The sequence below is a fragment of the Corythoichthys intestinalis genome, chromosome 7, assembly GCF_030265065.1.
Source record: "Corythoichthys intestinalis isolate RoL2023-P3 chromosome 7, ASM3026506v1, whole genome shotgun sequence".
NCBI lineage: Eukaryota > Metazoa > Chordata > Actinopteri > Syngnathiformes > Syngnathidae > Corythoichthys > Corythoichthys intestinalis.
Window position 1 is genome coordinate 60,694,080 of NC_080401.1, and position 21,066 is coordinate 60,715,145.

General features: G+C 41.6%; 2 protein-coding genes across 2 annotated transcripts; one reads left to right on the forward strand and one right to left on the reverse strand.

Moving 5' to 3' along the window:
- Positions 1 to 537: 537 nt before the first annotated feature.
- On the reverse strand, positions 538 to 18,126 carry si:ch73-60h1.1 (calcium/calmodulin-dependent protein kinase type IV). Its single transcript, XM_057841838.1, has 11 exons — positions 13,424 to 18,126; positions 13,271 to 13,349; positions 13,146 to 13,208; positions 12,746 to 12,828; positions 12,605 to 12,677; positions 9,195 to 9,285; positions 9,037 to 9,111; positions 6,522 to 6,597; positions 6,317 to 6,443; positions 6,095 to 6,247; positions 538 to 2,042 (listed from the first exon to the last, which is right to left on the reverse strand). Exons 1-11 carry the CDS (start codon positions 13,540 to 13,542, stop codon positions 1,620 to 1,622), a joined length of 1,362 nt encoding a protein of 453 aa, XP_057697821.1. The 5' UTR covers positions 13,543 to 18,126; the 3' UTR covers positions 538 to 1,619.
- Positions 17,834 to 19,513, forward strand: fam174c (family with sequence similarity 174 member C). The gene is made up of 3 exons (XM_057841839.1): positions 17,834 to 18,262; positions 18,993 to 19,121; positions 19,190 to 19,513. The coding sequence occupies exons 1-3, from the start codon at positions 18,003 to 18,005 to the stop codon at positions 19,191 to 19,193; spliced, it is 393 nt and encodes a 130-aa protein (XP_057697822.1). The 5' UTR covers positions 17,834 to 18,002; the 3' UTR covers positions 19,194 to 19,513.
- The last annotated feature ends 1,553 nt before the right edge of the window (positions 19,514 to 21,066 follow it).

Below are 21,066 nucleotides of genomic sequence, written 5' to 3' on the forward strand. Positions count from 1 at the left end.
CACTTCCCATTCCTTTTGGGTCACTTCTATTCATTTTGAGGCATTCCCAGCTCACTTCCTGTTAACTGCGGGTCACTTCCTATTGATTCTGGGTCACTTCCTGTTCATTCTGAGGCATTTCTAGCTCACTTCCTGTTAACCGTGGGTCACTTCCTATTGATTCTGGGCCACTTTCTATTGTTTTTGGGTCACTTCCTGTTCATTTTGAGGCATTCCCAGCTCACGTCCTGTTGACTTTGGGTCACTTCCTGTTGGCTTTGGGTCACTTCCCATTCCTTTTGGGTCACTTCTATTCATTTTGAGGCATTCCCAACTCACTTCCCTGTTAACTACGGGTCACTTCCTATTAATTCTGGGTCACTTCCTGTTCATTTAAGGTCACTTCCTGTTGGCTTAGGGTCAATTCCCAACTCACTTCCTGTTAACTGTGGGTCACTTCCTATTGATTCTGGGTCACTTCCTATTCATTCTGAGGCATTTCTAGCTCACCTCCTGTTAACCGTGGGTCACTTCCTATTGTTTCTGGGCCACTTCCTATTGTTTTTGGGTCACTTCCTGTTCATTTTGAGGCATTCCCAGCTCACGTCCTGTTGACTTTGGGTCACTTTATTTTGAATTTGGGTCACTTCCTGATGTTTTTGGCTCACTTTCGGATGTTTTTGGCTCACTTCCTGTTGATTTTGGGTCACTTACTCTTCATTCTGAGGCATTCCGAGCTTACTGTGGGTCACTTCCTATTATTTTTGGGTCACTTCCTGTTCAATTTGAGGCATTCCCAGCTCACTACCGATTGAATTTGGGTCACTTCCTGTTGGCTTTTGGTCAGACAGGTTTGTTTTGGGGCATTTGTGGGTCACCCGCTAATTCTAGTCTATCAGGCTAAACTTAAAGGTTGAACATGAAGTGACGCTTGTTTTGAAAACCACGCAGCATCGCTCAAGGTATTCTTATAGTCTAGCAACTAGGAGAAAATCTGGACACAACACTGATGCTAAGCTAGGCTAACACGAGCGTGTTTGGAAGGTGACACAAACAAAGAAACGTAGCAAAATGCTATCTTGCCTAACACAGAGTATTAGGGTCACATTTGATGTAGTGGTGACAAAAGATTTTTTCATTTGGGGAAAAACCCATTCCAAAAAGTATGTAGTAGCCGCATCACATCCATACAGATTATGATAAAGATCCGTAATATGACTTTAATCTTGTAATATTGTGTAACACTAGAAAATGCCATTTCTGGAGAAATTGGGAGAGGTCGGTAAAGACCTGAGACACTTCCTGTCCATTTTGGGACGTTTTGAGTTTGTAAGGGTCACTTCCTGTTGAATTGAGGGCATTTCAGGGTCACCCTCTATTAAAAAAAGCTGTTGATTTTGGGGGCATTTCGGTGGCCCTAATACTCCGTGATACTTGCTAACTGCTAAAGCTAATGTTTTAGCCATCCAAAGGAAAAAATCTTCAATGTTGAAAAAGTCACATTAGCGTCCAAAACAGGTTTCACAACATTAGCATAAAAGCCAGCATGCTAGCCGCAACCTCGGGATGCGTTCGTGCACTCGTTGTCAATATTTACAGGCCGACGTAGCCGTTAGCGCGTCAGAGTCACTGGGAGGAGCTCACTGGCAGGGGGCGGTCTCGGCGACGGCCTCCGTCTCCGGCGCGAAGCCGTTGCTGAGGCCGTCGGGGCTCGGGGGCACGGCCGGCGGGAGCGCGGCCCGATCGGCGGCGCGCGGCCCCACGGTGGACGGGCTCTTTCCGGGCGGGGCCGGCGCAGACTTGCCCCTCCGCTGGCCGTCAGCCCGCAGTGGTGGCCGGACGGGCGCGGCGTCGGACTCGCCGAAAGGGGCGGGGCTACGCTCCGCTTTTTCCGACGGCGCCGCTTCCGGGTCTTCGGGGGCGGCGTCGACGCCTTTGGGCGGCGGGTCTGGCCGCGTGCCGCTCTGCCCCGACGGCCCCGAGGCGGGGATCTCGCAGCTGTCGGTCCTACGGCGAGAGGATTCGTGCATCCGGCCGGTCGCCACCACCGCCTTCATGGCCGCCTATAGGGGCATCCTTCCACTAGTTACTTTATCACTGATAGATGGCCAATCCATTTCAAGTAGGAGGGATGGAACGTTGCTTCGTTCGCTGCCAAACTGCCACCCGTTTCAAAAGGATTGGACGTCTAGCACCATAAACGGGGTGAAATAAGCTAGTTGTGACTTCATAATAGAATTTCAATGCATTGACTTGGATGGGAATGTTGGTAGGAGCCATAAAAAAATGATTATCACTAGTCGACGTCCAGTTCTTTTGAAGCGGGAAGCCGGCAGCGAATAAACATTCGGATTGGACGTTTATAGCTGTCGATGGCAACCGATGGGGTGAAATGAGCTAGTTATGACTTCATTTGAATGTCAATGCATTGACTTGAATGGGAAGGTTGCCCCTGCCAACATGGCCGCCAGCCTGCCACATTGATAGGGGCAATGAAAGCTTCTGTCGTCAATTGAAATGAGTTTGTCATTAGTATACAGTGGGGCAAAGAAGTATTTAGTCAACCACTAATTGTGCAATTTCTCCCACTTGAAAATATTAGAGAGGCCTGTAATTGTCAACATGGGTGAACCTCAACCATGAGAGACAGAATGTGGAAAAAAAACAGAAAATCACATTGTTTGATTTTGAATGAATTTATTTGCAAATCATGGTGGAAAATAAGTATTTGAAAAGTTCATCTCAATACTTTGTTATGAACCCTTTGTTGGCAATAACGGAGGCCAAACGTTTTATGTAACTCTTCACAAGCTTTTCACACACTGTTGCTGGTATTTTGGCCCATTCCTCCATGCAGATCTCCTCTAGAGCAGTGATGTTTCGGGGCTGTTTTTTTTCCACATTCTGTCCCTCATGGTTGAGGTTTACCCATGTTGACAATTACAGGCCTCTTTAATCTTTTCAAGTAGGAGAACTTGCACATTTGGTGGTTGACTAAATACTTCTTTGCCCCACTGTATGTCACAAGCATTTGAAGTGGGAGGGCTGACAGTAAGTGAATGAATGTTCCTACCCTCCGCACTTCTAGCGCCGTAAATTGTAGCCAACGTAGCCTTTCTTCTTCACAAATCTACTCAAGTAAAACTACTCTTACAAGTAAATTTTTCTCAAAAAGTAACAAGTAAATGTAACTGAGTAATCTTAACGTGTTACTACCCACCTATGATCAGTAGACGTCCAATCGATTTCAAGTGGGAGGAATGGAACGTCCGTTGATTCGCTGCCATCCCTCCCATTTCAAATGGATTGGACGGCTAGCGTTGTAAATGGTAGCCAATGGGCTGGTGATGACTTCATTTAAAGCAACACTTGGTTACTTTCCAGTTTTGGTTGATTTTAGCGACGCCAAAAGCGGTAGTGTTAGATTTTGTTTGTTTTCTCCTAGTGTGACTTGTCCCTGTGATTGCCCATTGATTTCACTTGATGTGCCTTCTCCTAGTGTATCCTCCTGTGCTCACCTGTTCCTTGTTGTCTCGTTACCCCTTGTCTGCGTGTTTTCTTTTCACTCCTTGTTGCGTCATTTTCAGAGTCTGTCGACGTCCATGTCCAAGTTCTGGTCAGCATTCTTGTGTCTCTCCAAGCCCTCGTGTTCCCCTCAGTAAGTTTTGATACCTAGCCTTTTGTTAGTAACCTGAGTTTTGTTTGCCGCTGTGTTTTTTGGAATCTCGTCATTATTTGTTGGTACAGTGGTACCTCTACATACGAATTTAATTCGTTCCAGGACCTTGTTTGTAAGTCGAAATGGTCGTATGTCGAGCAGGATTTTCCCATAGGAATACATTATAATTCCATTAATTCGTTCCAAAGCCTAAAAACATACACTAAATTCTTAATAAATACTGCTGGCACTGTTACAAATGGCAATTAAACATAGAAAAACAAAGAAGTTAAAAATAAATAAGTCAGAGTAATATAATAATAAGAAGAATAATTAATAATTATTCCTGTAAATAATGTAACGAATCGGATTCTAATATGGCGGACACTTTTTACTGTCCCTGAACGCACCGCGAAGCTGACGTCATAGTGAGATAGGTCGGTGCGGTAGAGATAATACTTTTTTTTTCTTGAGAGCAGTCAACTGCTTAATGGGCGTTTTGTGTTGGATAAGTTCTTAAATAAATGATAAAAACGTGACGAAGCTGGCGATTTCCTTGGCAATGTTACCACAATAATAATTGTCACCTTAACTTATAAATAGTGGCGAACGGTGGTCGGAAGAGGACCATGGAGCTGTATTGTTGAGCCAGTTCAGGGACGCGCACCCCAAGCTCATATTTTTCTATAACTTGCATCTTCATTTCAAAGGTAAGCATTACTTTTTTCCTTGTTTCTCCAACTGTATCAACTTTTTTTGAAAACTGTGTTGATTTCTCACACAAGAAAATCCACCGTGCGTTCGTTTGCAGTGCTGTCATGTCGTCGTATTTCGAGCAACTCGTCGGATGTAGAAACAAATGGCGGCTCAAATTTTACGTCGGATGTCGAAAAGATCGTGTGTCGAAGTGATCGTATGTAGAGGTACCACTGTACTTTGTTTTTTGCTTGCCATAATTAAATCATTTTGCACCGTCAATCTGCCTCGTCTCCTTTCCCTGCATTTGGCTCCACACACCACCTGCCTTCCCGTTCCCTGACAGGTAGTGTTTTGCCTTAAGGACGACCGTGTTTCCCATGAGGACCGGCACGCATGGTGATGTAAAATCATCAATCAATTAAAACATAATCGCCTGCAGATGGATTAAAGAACATTTCTGTTTCCAGTGGCTGTAGTAATCAAGTAATTAATCCAGTTGTGGCTAAACAATAGCATATGACTGTTAGCGACCGTGTGGCTAACCCCCCCCACCCCACTCGAACTTGTCAGCGTCGGTTGGGGGGGGGGCAATCACGCTAGCGAGTAAAAGCCAGGCTTTTTTCCCTCAGACAAAACTTTTTGTCTCTTTTGTTGCTCTGCCATCTTTGCAGAATTCGCGTGAACATGGACTTCCGTCTTTATAATGAACAGAGAAAGGGGTACATTCAACTAGTTGTCAGTCGACATATGTTTTCCAAAATTTCCAGGTTCGCGGGGAATCAGTAACAGGCACACTTTTGCTCAATAGATGATCTTTATTGATTATAAAATGCTGAATAAATTAGATTTATTGATTACAATCCTACAAGAGCAAGCAAACAAGTATCAACAAATGTCAACGATGACGCTAGACTCGAGCTTGTCAACCCCAGAATCCCCGCGTTACGTTACAGCACAACTAGTTGTCCCTTAGAAATTAAATTGCTGACCGTGACAAGTGAGTGGAAAGCCAGCGACACTGCAGTAAAGCCACAAAGGGACAAAGCCAGGCGATTCGTACGTGACCCGATAGCGGACCTCCCTTTGCCGCTTTACTGGAGTGTTGTTGGCTTCCCACTCGTTTGTCACGGTAAGCGATTTTCATTTCTAAGGGACAACTAGTTGTGCTGTAACGTAACGCGGGGATTCTGAGATTGACAAACTCAAATCTAGCATCACGTTACCATTTGTTTGCTTGTTTTTGATATCTGTTTGCTTGCTCTTGTGGGACTGTAATCAATAAATCTCATTTATTCTGCATTTTCTAATCAATAAACATCGTCTATTGAGCAAGAGTGTGCCTGTTACTGATTCACCGCGAACCTGGAAATTTCGGAAAACAACATATTATCACTAAAGTTATGGAAATATTTGAGAAAAGTTGAAAAGCGACCCTAGCGTTGCTTTAAATGTCAATGCATTGACTTTGATGGGCCCCGACCAACATGGCCTCCAGCCCCAAAGCTCTATTCATGCTTCTGCCACTGCATTTGCACCATCCGTGCCGAAAAATCAATTTCATATGAAGAAAAAAAAATGGAATTTTATGAAATAGGAAAAAAATTGAACTGAAATGCTTGCTTTAATCCCAACAAATTTGAAACAAAGTGAGTCAAATGTTTCAAAAATGGTTTCTATTTTTCAAAACTACAAATAAAGACGTTTGCCTTTCAAGGAGGCAGATCTTCTGCCGGCCTATCGCCGTCGAGCGCGTCTCACCTTGAGTTTGCGCCTAGCGTTGAACTCTTGCAGCTTCCTGTGCGCCGTGTCCATGTGCGAGAAGCGGGCCGCCTTGCCCAGTACCCAGGGGTGCTGGAGCGCCTGCCGCACGCTCAGACGCTTGGCCGGGTCCAGCACGATCAGCTTGCTCACCTGCGAGACAAACGTCCGTACGTCTCCACTTGGGCGTGCGAGCGGACAGCGGGACGGACGGCGACCTACCAGGTCCTTGGCGTTGAGCGAGACCTCGTCCCACCAGGGGGAGACAAACTCGTAGTCTCCGTTGAGGATGCGCGTGTACATGTACTGGTCCCCCCGGGCGTCGAAGAAGGGCTCGAACCCGCACAGCCTGCAAGGAGGGAGAGAGGAGCCGCCGGGCGTCAGCGCCCGCCCGCGAGGGCTCGCCCGGCGTACGTACGGCGCTCACAGGATGTAGAGGATGACGCCCACCGACCACATGTCCACTTCGGGCCCGTAAGCGTTTCCTCGGAGGATCTCGGGAGCTACAAACATAAAAGCAGGGGGTTATCCCGCCATTCCACAACTTTGGCTTGAAAAATACTTTACTCAAAAAGATGACTTTCCAGTGTTATTGGGAGACAGAAACTGTTTATTTTTCATGGAAATGTCCAAAAATCAACAGAGAGTGACCAAAATATGCAGGAACTAACCCAGAAGTCTACCCCCAATGTGCCCCAAATCAACAGGAAGTGACGAGAAAATACCTCAAAATCATCATTAAAGTGACCAAACCAATAAGTAACCCAGAAATGACACAAATCTACAATTACTGACCCAAAAATCAACAAGAAGTGATCAAATTACACAGGAAGTGACCCACATATGCCCCAAAATCAACAGTAATGACCAAGATACAAAATAAGTGACAAATACATGCAACAAAATCAACAGGAAGTGAAAGAATTAAACAGGAATTCATCAAGAAATGACCCAGCAATTGACCAAAATAAACAGCAAGTAGCCCATAAATGACCAAAAACCTACAGGAAGTGATCAAATTACACAGGAAGTTACTCAGAGATGCCACAAAATCAACAGGAAGTGAACAGGGATTGATGGAGAAATCACCAGAGTTAACAGGAAGTGCCCCCAAAATCAACTGGAAGTAATGACCCCAAATCTACAGGAATTGACCCAGTAATGTCTTCAAATCAACAGGAAATGAACAATATAAAGGGGAATTGATCCAGGAACATCTTCAAATCAACAACCCGTAATTCACAGGAAGTGACCCAAAAATGCCTCAAAATCAACAAGAAGTGATCAAATTACGAGAAAGTTACCCCAAAATGAACAGGAAGTGACCAAGATATAAAATAAGTGACAAAAACATGCAACAAAATCAACAGGAAGTGAACAAAATTACACAGCAATTGATCGAGAAGTGATACAAGTCAACAGCATTTGACCAAAATAAACAGGAAGTAACACAAAAAGACCTGAAAATCAACAGGAAGTGATCAAATTACAAAAGAAGTTACTCAAAAATGCCACGCAAAATCAACAGCAAACTGACCACAATAAACAGAAATTGGCCCAGCAATGGCTTCAAATCAACCAAAAGTGACCCAAAATCCACACGAAGTGACCCAAAATTCCTTCAAAATCAACAAGAAATGATCGCATTACACAGGAAGTTACTAAGAAATGACCAAGTCAACAGGAAGTGACCAAAATAAGTAGGAAGTAACCCAGAAATGCCCAAAAATCAACAGGAAGTCAGGAAATTACACAGGGAGTTACTCAGAAATGCCACAAAATCATCAGAAAGTGACCAAAATAAACATAAATTGACCTAAGAAGGTCTTGAAATCAACATAATGACATGAAGTAAGCAATTTAAACAGGAAGTTACTCAGAAATGCTACAATATTAACAGGAAGCAAACCAGATAAACAGGTTTTGATCAAGAAAGTTAACAGTGAGTAACCAAAATCAACAGCAAGTAACCCAGAAATGACCCAAAATCTACAGGAATTGAACCTGTAATGTCTTCAAATCAACAGGAAGTGACAAAATAAGCTACAAAGACATTTCCCAGAATCAACAGGAAGTGACCCAAAATCGACAGGATGTGACCAAAATAAACAACAACGAACCCGGAAATGACCCATATTCTACAGGAATTGACCCAAAAATCAACAAGAAGTGATCAAATTACACAGGAAGTGACTCCAAATAAACAGGAAGTGATCAAATTACACAGGAAGTTACTAAGGAAATGCCCCAAAATCAACAGGAAATTGACCAAACTAAACGAGAATTGATGCAGGAATGTCTTGAAATCAACATCATGACAGGAAGTGAGCAATTTAAACAGGAAGTTATTCAGAAATGCCACAAAATCAACAGGGAACAAGCAAACAGGTTTTGATCAAGAAAGTTAACAGTGAGTGACCAAAATCAACAGCAAGTAACCCAGAAATGACCCAAAATCTACACGAATTGACCTTGTAATGTCTTCAAGTCAACAGGAAGTGACAAAATAAGCTACAAAAACATTTCCCAGAATCAACAGGAAGTGACCTAAAATCGACAGGATGTGACCAAAATAAACAATAATGAACCCGGAAATGACCCAAATTTACAGGGATTGACCCAAAAATCGTGATCAAATTACACAGGAAGTGACCCAAAACCAACTTGAAGTAACCAAGTTACAAGTAAGTGGCTCCAAATAAACAGGAAGTGATCAAATTACACAGGACGTTACTCGGAAATGCCCCAAAATCAACAGGAAATTGACCAAACTAATCCAGGAATGTCTTGAAATCAACAGGAAGTGACCCAAAATTGCCTTCATAAAATAAGTTATAAAGACATGACGCAATATCAACAGGAATTGACCTATGAATGTCATAAAGTCAACAGGAAGTGACCCGGCCAGGAATTGAAAGGAAGTGGACGAGCGAAGGACTCACCGCAGTATCCGGGCGTACCGCACACCGTCTTCATGGTCACCTGATCGTCGATGATTTTGGAGAGTCCAAAGTCAGCTGCGAGCGACACAGATGGGCCGTTAGCGCCGTGGGCGGTCGTCACGGCGACGGAGGGAGGGAGGGAAGCAGTCGCCACTCACCGATTTTCAGCGGCGCGTCGAGCGACAGGTCGGCGTAGAGTAAATTCTCGGGTTTCAGATCACGATGCACCACGCCGTTCTCGTGAAGATACTGACACACACGCCGGTCGGCCGTTAGCCCTCGGGTGTCCAATCCGAGGCCCGGGGGCCACATGGTTTTGTGTGGCCCACCAAAGCAAATCGTGTTGTTGTTGTTGTTGTTATTATATCAAATGAAATCATCGCCCCCTAGTTGGGGTAACTAGTATAACTGTGATGAGTTGAGCTTGTTCTTTACTTTTCACGGAATTTTCCTTTTTGTATTTCTTTAAAAACTATTGTTTTGCTCCCCTTTTTCATGTTTATTTAAAATATATTTTTGAATAAATTCACTAAAAAAATATATTTACTGTTTAACAAAATAATAAGCAAACCCCAAATTTTTGTTTTAACTGTTTTATACACATTTTGTATTTTCATTTCAAATCTTATTTTGGAATAAAACAATCATAAAAATATTCACTAATAAAAGAGAAATTGAAAACAATATATATTAAAAAAATATATTTCCCTTTTTGTTTTTTATTTCAAATTAATTTAAAAAAAAATTTTTTTTTTGCATGTTTAAAAGTTATTTTCAAATCAAATAACAAAAAAATCCATATTTACTGTTTCACCAAATAATAAAAGAATTGAAAAAAAATATTTTTAAAAAAATATATAAATATATATATAATACATAAATATAAAAAAAATTATAAATAAAAATTTATATAAATATAAAAACACATATACATGTTTCCTTTTGTATTTTTATTTCAAATTAAATTTTAAATAATAAAAAAATATTTACTATCCCTCCCACCTTTTTCTATGTTCATTTAAAATGTATTTTCGAATAGAATAACCAAAATATATATAGTATTTATTCTTTTACCAAATAATAAGCAAAATTACCCCCCCATTTTTTAAAATTTTTTACTGTTTTACTGTATTTTCATTTCAAATCTTACTTTAGGAATAATCATTAAAACATTTACTGTTTAACCAAATGATAAAACAGGAACTGAAAAAAAGTATTAAAAAAAAAATACTTTTTGTATTTTATTAAAATTAATTTTTTGAATATTACAATCATAATTTAAAAAATGAGCTTTTCCCTCTTTTTATATTTTTATTTAAAATCTATTTTTTAATAAAATACCAAAACAAAACAAAAATCACTATTTTACCAAATAATAAGCAACATTGAACCCAAAAAGTAATGTTTTTTGCATTTTCATTTAAAATTGTGTTTTTGGGATAATCATAAAAATATTTACTGTTTTACCAAATAATAAAAGAGAAATTGAAAAAAAATGTATACCAAAGCAATATATCCAAAAAAATATATATATATATATATATATTTCCCCTTTTGTATTTTTATTTCAAATTAAATTTTAAATAATAAAAATTTTTTACTATCCCTCCTACCTTTTTCTATGTTTATTTAAAATGTATTTTCGAATAGAATAACAAAAACATATATAGTATTTATTGTTTTACCAAATAATAAGCAAAATCACCCCCCCGCCCCATTTTTTTTTTTACTGTATTTTCATTTAAAATCTTACTTTCGGAATCATCATTAAAATATTTACTGTTTAACCAAATGACGAAATAGGAATTGAAAAAAAGTATAGAAAAAAAAAATACATTCATTTTCCCCCCTTTTTGTATTTTATTAAAATTATTTTTTTGAATATTACAATCATAATTTTAAAAATGAGCTTTTCCCTCTTTTTCTATTTTTATTTAAAATATTTTTTTTAAATAAAATAACAAAAAATATATATTCACTATTTTACCAAATAATAAGCAACATTGAACCCAAAAAGTAATGTTTTTTGCATTTTCATTTAAAATTGTGTTTTTGGAATAATCATAAAAATATTTACTGTTTTACCAAATAATAAAAGAGAAATTGAAAAAAATGTATACCAAAGCAATATATCTAAAAAAAAAAAAAAAAATTCCCTTATTGAATTTTATTTCAAATTTAATTTTACATAAAATAACAATAAAATATTTACTATCCCCAAACCTTTTTTCTATGTTTATTTAAAATGTATTTTTGAATAAAATAACAAAAATATATATATATTTACTGTTTTACCAAATAATAAAGAAGATTGAACCCCAAAAAAATGTTTTTTTGTATTTTCATTTAAAATCTTATTTTTGGGATAATGATAAAAATATTTACTATTTTACCAAATAATAAAAGAAAAATTGAAAAAAAAATGTATACCAAAGCAATATATAAAAAAATATATATATATTTTTTCCCTTTTTGTATTTTTATTTAAAATTAATTTTTAAACAAAACAATTATATTACAAATATCCACTTTTCTCCCTTTTTCTACATTGAAAATTATTTGTATTTTGTATTTGTATTTTTAAATAAAATAAAATATATATTCACTCTTTTACCAAATAATAAGCGAAATTGAACAAAAAAAATCATTGTAATTTTTAAAAAATATATTTTCATTTAAAATCTTATTTTTGGATTAAAATAGTCAAAAAAAAAAATATATTACCATGTTACCAAATAATGAAAGAGAAATTGAAAACATTGACTATTTTTGCCTTTTTTGAATTGGAAAATATGTATTTCTGCTAGAAAAAGGGCGGCGGGGCTTTCCATGTTTGGGATGACGAGTCAATAGCGCTAATCCCGACTCGCTGGTGCTCGTGCACGCCACCTAGGTCGTGTGTGACCATTTGTAATCCCGTGTGATGTTAATCTGTTGAGCAGCTGGATGGAAGATGACGTTACGTAAGGCACAACAAGAGCTAAACGCCGACGGACGGACGGATTCTTTTTTGGCACAAGAGAAACGACGTCTACCCCCGTCAATGGCGCTCAAGTCAAGAGTTCATTTATAGCTCATCACTTTCTATTTTTTTTTTTTTTTTTTCCTGTTCATTTCAAGACATTCCCAGCTAACTTCCCGTTGACTCAGGGTCACTTCCTATTCATTTTGGGGGGCATTGCTAGCTCATTTCCTGTTGACTTAGGGTCATTTTGGGTCACTTCCTGTTCATTTTGGGGCACTTCCTGTTGTTTTTGGGTCACTTACTATTCATTTTGGGGCATTGCTAGCTCACTTCCTGTTGACTTTGGGTCACTTTCTGTTCATTTTGAGGCATTCGCAGTTCATTTCCTGTTGACTTTAGGTCACTTCCTGTTGGTTTTGGGTTACCACCTGTTTTTTGGGTCACTTCCTATTCATTTTAGAGCATTCCCAGCTCACTTCCTGTTGATTTTCAACCGGGTAGCCCGGCACGGAACAATCACGTTTCAACGCCATTGACGTCGACAGACGTCCAATCCAAATGGACTGGCGGGCGGCGAAATGAGTAGAAGCGTCGGTGTCTCACCGCCACGGCCTCCAGGATCTGCTTGATGACGTGAGCGGCGTCCCTCTCGCTGTAGTAGCCGCGCTCCACGATCCTGCAAGAAAGAGGCGCTCGTCTCGCGTGACGCGTCGGGGTCAAAGGTCGCGGTGGCGTAGGTCGCACCTGTCGAAGAGCTCGCCTCCCGTCACCAGCTCCAGAATCAGAGCAATGTCGGTATCCGTCTCGAAGATCTCCTCCAGCCGGATCTGAATCGGAAAAGGAAGTATGAACGCGCTACGGCAAGCTATGGCGCAGCTAGCTTTCACAGGAAATCGGAGCCTGCCGTGGCTAGCTGTGTCCTAGCTACTGCATCCCAGCTAATCGTGCCCCGGCTAGCTGAGAACCATAGAAGAAGTTCTGGCTAGCCACACCTTGACTAGGTGGGACCCCCGGAAAATCAGAGCACACTCCAGCTACCTGCGCTTTTGGAAGCCAGAACACGCCCGACTAGCCACATCTGGGTGAGCTGCACCCTGGCTAGCTGCGCGCGCGCGCGCGCAAATGCCGCCCGCGCTCCACTTACGATGTTGGGGTGCGACAGCCGCAGCAGGACGCCGATCTCCGTCCGGACGATCTTCTTATCGATCTGCGGTCAAACGACTTTAGGAAACGGGCGGGCGATGACATCATCGACGTGAGCCCACTGACCGTTTTCTTGAGAACTTTGACGGCGTACGCCTTCTTCTTGTCCTTTTCTTCGCAGCGATACACCACGGACGTGGCGCCCCTGAAACACACGCCCGAGGGGGCGTATTTAACGGTGACTCCGCCCATCGTGACGTCACGCAGGTGAAAACCCACCTGCCCAATTCGGAGCCGAGCGTGTAAAACTCTTCCACTGTGCCGTCCCTGCGCGAGCCGTCCACCCAAAAGTCGGCGGGCACCGGCACCGCCTCCGAATCGGGCCGGGACGTCGGCATGTCGAGGCGGGCGGGCGGGCGGGCAGCGCGGGCGTGGACGCGAACGCACCTACCCGAGCCGAGCCGAGCCGAGCGGCCGCGCGCGCGCACGCTCGTTTCCGAACACGCGCGCCTTCTCCCAATCCAGATGGGGCACAACCAGATTACAGGCGACGAGGGATGAGGCGGGGGTCTCTTAATCCCGCCTCCTGTTTGCTTCAATCTAGCAAACGTCCGAGCGGGACCTGCCTGCCGGCCGTTTTGGCTTCACAAAACCGGAACCTGAACGGCGCTCATCTTCGGACGCTCGGGTTCCGTTCGGGCCTCCGGACGCTTCCGGAAACGAGCGTCGAAGGTGCAAAAAGGTCCAAATGTGTTGTGATGGCTTCTGACGCTCTGCGATCTGCGGCTGCGATGTGACGGTCCCGCCCCTTTGCGGATTCCAGCCTCGCCATTGGTCGCGCTGTTTGTTACTCTCTGCCCAGACCGGAACAAAAAAATATATATATAAAGCCAAAAAAAGCCAGTCAATTAAGGTTATGAATTAATAATAATAAAAAAAAAGGTCATCCTTGATCATCGAAATAAAAAATATGTCACGCTTTAAGTAATGTGTCCGTTTCCCCAGCAAATAAAATGTTGATAATATTCATTTTCTTCATGAAAGCGCTTGCAATCCCAACAACTATCAAGCGGTGTCCACCAGAGGACGCCACAGTCTTGATTTCTTCTCGAATAACAATTTCAAAGCTATTTTGGTGCAATGCTTTTCAAATTCAAGCAATATTTTAGTTGACGTATCAACGTTAATGTCATTTGCTCAGCGATAGACGTCCGATCGATTTGGGCTGGCAGCGATCAAACGTTCAAAGGAATTGGACGTCTATCGCCGTGAATGGCAGCCAATGATTTCCTTCATGAAATTTGTGTGGTTCGAAATTTTTAAAAACATTTTTTATATTAGGTAGCTCGTCTATTTTTCAATATATTTGAACTTTTATTTCATGCAAAACTTTTGAATATCAAAGAAAAAAAGAAAAAAAACTAGAAAATACAGTTTCTGGAGAAATTAGCTTTGCTTCGTAGCTTTGCTGGTGATGGTTGGTATATCCAAGGCCGGCCCAGCCTATACGCAGACTATGCAGCTGCTTAGGGCCCCTGACCACTAGGGGGCCCCCCAATCTGGCAACCTCATTTTTTACGTTGTTAATAGAGCATCGTGAATAATGTGGCGCGCATTGCCGTTTATCTATGCAAACATCCGTTTACCACAGTTTGCTTTATTTGACTTTTGTGAGTTTTGATACTTGATTACAAGCTTAAAAAATAAAAGTTCTTCATTAACTTCTTTCTTTTCCTCTTTTGGAAAACGGTTTGGCGCCATCTACTGTAAGTACTGACAATCATTTGGGGTGAGAAGCTTGTAGTATGCAGTGCAACAAAATCTGATTAATATATAAAATATGGATGTATGGGTTGGATTGCATGTATGGGTTTCACAGTACACTGTGACGAAATGGTGGGCCAAAAATATGGGCCCCTTGGCATTATTTTTCTAAGGGCCCCCAAATGGCCTGGGCCGGCCCTGGGTATATTGGGTCACTTCCTGTTAATTTGGGGGCATTCAGGGGGCTTCCTGTTGATATTGGGTCACTTCCTGTTGATTTGGAGGCATTTCATGGTCACTTCCTGTTGATTTGGGGGTATATCATGGTCATTTCCTGTTGATATCGGGTCACTTCCAGTTGATTTTGGGGCACAAAAGTGTCACTTGCTGTTAATTTAAGGACATTTCAGGGTCACTTCCTGTTGATTTGGGGGTATTCATGTCACTTCCTGTTGATATCAAGTCACTTCCTGTTGATTTAGGGGTACATCATTGTCACTTCCTGTTGATTTGGGGGCCTTTCAAGGAGTTTCTGGTTGATAATGGGTCACTTCCTGTTGATATCGGGTCACATCCTGTTGATTTCGGGGCATGAAAGTGTCACTTGCTGTTAATTTAGGGACATTTCAGGGTCACTTCCTGTTGATTTGGGGGCATTCATGTCACTTCCTGTTGATATCAACTCACTTCCTGTTGATTTGGGGGGTACATCATTGTCATTTCCTGTTGATACCGGGTCACTTCCTGTTGATTCGCGGGCATTTCAAGGAGTTTCTGGTTGATAATGGGTCACTTCCTGTTGCTATCCGGTTGCTTCCTGGTAATTTTGGGGCATGAAAGTGTCACTTGCTGTTAATTTAGGGACATCTCAGGGTCACTTCCTGTCGATTTGGGGGCATTCATGTCACTTCCTGTTGGTATCAAGTCACTGCCTGTTGATTTGGGGGTACATCATTGTCACTTCCTGTTGATACCGGGTCACTTCCTGTTGATTCAGTGGCATTTCAAGGAGTTTCCAGTTGAAAATGGGTCACTTCCTATCGATTTTGGGGCATTAAAATGCCACTTCCTATTGATTTGCGGACATTTTACGGTCTTTTTCTGTTGATTGGGGGGCACTCAGGGAACTTCCTGTTGTTATCAGGTCACTTCCTGTTGATTTGGGGGCATTTCAAGGAGTTTGCAGTATACAATGGGTCACTTTTGATTTTGGGGCAATATAGGGTCACTTTCTGTCATTACGGGTCACACTCGTTGATTTGGGGGCACTCGAGGGACTCCCTGTTGGTATCAGGTCACTTCCTGTTGATTTAGGTGTATTTCATGGTCGCTTTGTGTTGATATCGGGTCATTTCCTGCAGATTCGGGGGCATGAAAGAGTCTCTTTCTGTTGATTTGTGGGCATTCATGTCACTTCCTGTTGATATCGGGTCACCTCCTGTTGTTTTGGGGGCGTTTCATGGTCGCTTCCTGCTGATAATGGGTCACTTCCTGTTGATTCGGGGACATTTCCGGTTGATAACGGGTCACTTTCTGTTGATTTGGGGGCATTAGAGGGTCTCTTTGTGTTGATTTGTTGGCATTCATGTCACTTCCTGTTGATATGGGGGTATTTCGTGGTTGCTTCCTGGTGATATCGGGTCACTTCCTGTTAATTTGTGGACATTAAGGATTTTCCGATTGATAATGGGTCACTTCCTGTCAATTTTGGGGCATTAAAGGGTCACTTCCTGTTGATTTAGGGACATTTCAGGGTCACTCCCTGTTGATATTGGGTCACCTGTTGATTTGGGGATATTTCAGGTTGTTTTCATGTTGATTTGGGGGCATTTCAAGGAGTTCCATGTTGATGATCTTGTCACTTCCTGTCAATTCTGGAGCATTAAAGGGTCACTTCCTGTTGATTTGAGGGCATTTCATGGTCACTTCCTGTTGCTCTCGGTTTACTTCTTGTTGATTTTCAGGCATCCCAGGTCACTTCCTGTTTATTGAGGGTCATTTCAAGGAGTTTCCGGTTGATAATGGGTCACTTCCTGTCGATTTTGGGGCATCAAAGGGTCACATTCTGTTGATTTGGGGGGCATTTCATGGTCACTTCCTGTTGATTCGGGCGCATGTCTGGTAGTTTTTGGTTGAGAACCGGCCACTTCCTGTCAATGTTGGCATTTTCTGTTGATTTGGGGATATTTCAGGGTCACTTCCTGTTGATTCGGGGGCATGTCAGGGAGTTTTCGGTTGAGAAGCGGTCACTTCCTGTTGATATGAGGGCATTTTGTGGTCGTTCCCTGTTGATATCGGGTCACATCCTGTTCATTCGGGGGTATTTCATGGTCACTTCCTGTAGATATCAGGTAACTTCCTGTTGATTTGGAGGCATTTCAGGGTCACGTCCTGTTTGTTTGGGTGGGCATCATGGTCACTTCCTGTTGATTCGTAGGCATTTCAAGGAGTTTTTGGTTGATAATGGGTCACTTCCTGTTGATTTTGGGGCATTAAAGGGTTCATTTCTGTTGATATGGGGTCACCTCCTGTTGATTTAGGGGTATTCCATGGTCGCTTCCTGTTGATATTGGGTCACTTCCTGTCGATTTGGGGACATGTCAGGAAGTTTTTAGTTGAGAACCGGTCACTTCCTGTTGCATTTCGTGGTCGTTTCTTCCCGTAGATTCGTGGGCTTTGAAGTGTTTCCGGTTGATAGCAGGTCACCTTCTGTCAATGAAAGGGCGAATAGGAATATTTCCACAGGGCAAAATTTGGCAGAACCATACGGTTCCGGTAATAGCCCGGTGCGTTTTCCTGAAATGTTGATGTGTAAATTGTCCATTTTTTTCCTCAAGAGCATATGATTCTCGGTATATCCACCGGAGGGCGCCGCGGCCCGTTTGTAAGCGCAGTGTAGCCGGAGTAAAGCCGCGAACTGCAAAGTCGAGACGTCACCGGCGGCGTGGCGTCACGTTACTTCCTGGTCATCGTGTCGTCTACTTTACTTTGTCAACAAAGCTGACTGTAGGCAGCGGCGGGCTGGCTGGCGGCTGACGGACGGACGGAATTTATTGATTTCATTTCCCTCCCTCGTTTTGCGACGGCGTTTTCCATGGCGGCGTCCGCTTTTGTCGGCCTTGTTGTCGTTTCCTTAGCGGCGCTTTGCCGGACTTTCGCCGCCGACAACGAGAACGGCGAGGCCCGGAGTCCTAATAACAGTAGCAGCGGCGGCGTTGGCACGGCCGGAAGCGGAAATGGCAAAGAAGGCTTGACGGGCTTCGGCGTCGACCCGTCGATGATGCAGCGGGCCGCTTACGTGCTCATCGCCATCACCGCCATGGGATTTCTATACTTTATCGTCAGGGCCGGCTGGTGAGCGAGAGAGAATAAATATATCATTTAGATTGCTTTTGTCATTTAAAAAAAAAAAAATACATTGAAAATATTTGCAATTATTTTCTTTTTTATTTTAATCAAGAAAAAAATGTTCATAATATTTGTAAAAATGAGTGAATATTTACTTTTTATTTTAATAAAAAAAGAATAATTACTGCTGAAAGAACAGGATTTTTTTCAAATTCTAAAAAATATTTTGTAATAAAAAATTTAAATGTTTCAATTTATTCTCCTTTTTTTTTTTTTTTAAATAAATTTGAAAAAATTAAAATGGCAAAAGATATATTGTTTTATTTTTTCCTTTCGCAATTTGAAAATAAATTGAAAAATGTTTCCAATGATTGTTTTTGTCTGTAAAAATAAAATAAGATGTATTATTTTATTCCAAAAAAAAAACCTTTTTGTAGTTAAAAAATAAATTGAAAAATATTTGCAATTATTTTCCTTTTGTTTTTTGCCTGTAAATATACAAATGATTTTTTTATTATGTTGTTTATTTTAATTGAGAAAAAAGTTAATAATATTTATAAAAATGAGTGAATATTTATATTTATTTTAATGAAAAAAATTCGGAACAATTTCACTTTGTAATTAGAAAATAAATTGAAAAATATTTCCAATTATTTTGTTTTTGTCTGTAAAAAAAAAAAAATGGCTAGACAAGATTTGATTTGCTTTTTGTTGTTTAAATGTCCACATTGCTTAGTGTGAAAAAGACCGCGCCCAGGAAGAAGTACGGCCTGCTGTCTCGCTCGGAGGACACCGTGGAGCTGACGGCGGCGGCCAGCGACGACGAGGACGACAACACGCTCTACGAAGCGCGGCCCCTCCGCAGGTCAGAAATCTCGCCCCGCGCACGCCAACTCACCCCAACCTTTGACCTCTAACCACTTGCGCGTACAGGTGAGGCCTGCACCGGAGGGACACGTCATCCTCTGCTGAGGGGATAAAACCACCAAAGAAGACTTCATCTGCACACTTTTCGTTTTCTTTATTGTCTTGCCTTAATTCTATCAAATTTTTTTTTTTTTTTTTTTTGGGCTACTGTTGTTTTCCAAAGAGGACGTGGAGCCGAGCGGACCGTTGTGGCGAACGAGCGTCGCGGACTATTGCCAAACATTTTTTGTAATCGGTGACATTTCAATTGACCAACGGGGTGTCGTTTGGATGCTTTCATTCCAATTCAAGGGACCCCTTTTTCCAAATATTAAACTTTATGCATTCGTATTGCTTGCTGGTCATTTCGGGGTGGGGGGGAAACATGCAAATACTAGGATTTTCAAAAACAATAACCTTATGGGCCCCGAAACTGTTTATTTTTCATGGAAATGCCCCAAAACCAACAGGAAGTGACCAAAATCTGTAGGAAGTTACCCAAATTAAACAGGGAATGACTCAAAAATGCCCCATGACCAACAGGAAGTGACCAAAAGCCATAGGAAATGACCCAAAATCAACAAGTGGTCAAAATAGACCGGAAGTTAACCAAAATCAACAGGAAGTGACTCGGAAATGCCCCAAAACAATAGGAGCTGGCCAAAATCCATAGAAAGTTACCCAGAAATGACCCAAAATCAACAAGCGATCAAAATAGACCGGAAGTTACCCAAAATTTAACAGTGACATGGAAATGCCCAGAAACCAACAAGAAGTGACCAAAATCCATAGAAAGTTACCCAAAATCAACAGGAAGTGACTTGGAAATGCCCCAGAACAACAGGAATTGACCAAAAGCCATAGGAAGTTACCGAGAAATGACCCAAATTCATCAACTGATCAAAATAAACCAAAAGTTACCCAAAATCAACAGGAAGTGACTTGGAAATGTAGCGTAACTAACAGGAAGTGACCTAAAATCATAGAAAGTTACCCAAAATCAACAGGAAGTGACTTGGAAATGCCCCAGAACAACAGGAATTGACCAAAAGCCATGGGAAGTTACCCAGAAATGACCCAAAATCAACAAGTGAACAAAATTAGACCGTAAGTTACCCAAAATCAACAGGAAGTGACTCGGAAATGCCCCAAAACCAACAGGAAGTGGCCAAAAGCCATAGGAAATGACCCAGAAATGACCCAAAATCATCAACTGATCAATATAAACTAAAAGTTACCCAAAATCAACAGGAAGTGACTTGGAAATGTACCGTAACCAACAGGAAGTGACCTAAAACCATAGAAAGTTACCCCAAAATCAACAGGAAGTGACTTGGAAATGCCCCAGAACAACAGGAATTGACCAAAAGCCATGGGAAGTTACCCAGAAATGACCCAAAATCAACAAGTGAACAAAATTAGACCGTAAGTTACCCAAAATCAACAGGAAGTGACTCGGAAATGCCCCAAAACCAACAGGAAGTGGCCAAAAGCCATAGGAAATGACCCAGAAATGACCCAAAATCATCAACTGATCAAAATAAACCAAAAGTTACCCAAAATCAAACAGGAAGTGACTTGGAATTGTACCGTAACAGGAAGTGACCTAAAACCATAGAAAGTTACCCAAAATCAACAGGAAGTGGCTTGAAAATGCCCCCAAACAACAGGAAGTGGCCAAAAACCATAGGAAATTACTGAGAAATGACCCAAAATCAAGTGATCAAAATAAACCGGAAGTTATCTAAAATCAACAGGAAGTGACCAAAATACACCGGAAGTTACCCAGAAATGACCCAAAATGCACAGGAACTTATCAAAATCCATAGACAGCGACTTAGAAAAAGGTCAAATATCAACAACAGGTTATTAGAATACACAGGAAATGACCCAAAATCAACAGG

Coding starts and splice junctions, on each gene's coding strand:
- fam174c (XM_057841839.1), top strand. CDS start 18,003: ATGGCGGCGTCCGCTTTTGTCGGCCTTGTTGTCGTTTCCTTAGCGGCG. Junction 18,263..18,992: donor TTTATCGTCAGGGCCGGCTG/GTGAGCGAGAGA, acceptor CACATTGCTTAG/TGTGAAAAAGACCGCGCCCA.
- si:ch73-60h1.1 (XM_057841838.1), bottom strand. CDS start 13,542: ATGCCGACGTCCCGGCCCGATTCGGAGGCGGTGCCGGTGCCCGCCGAC. Junction 12,829..13,145: donor GGCTGTCGCACCCCAACATC/GTAAGTGGAGCG, acceptor TTTCCGATTCAG/ATCCGGCTGGAGGAGATCTT. Junction 2,043..6,094: donor ACGCTAGGCGCAAACTCAAG/GTGAGACGCGCT, acceptor ATGCCCCTATAG/GCGGCCATGAAGGCGGTGGT.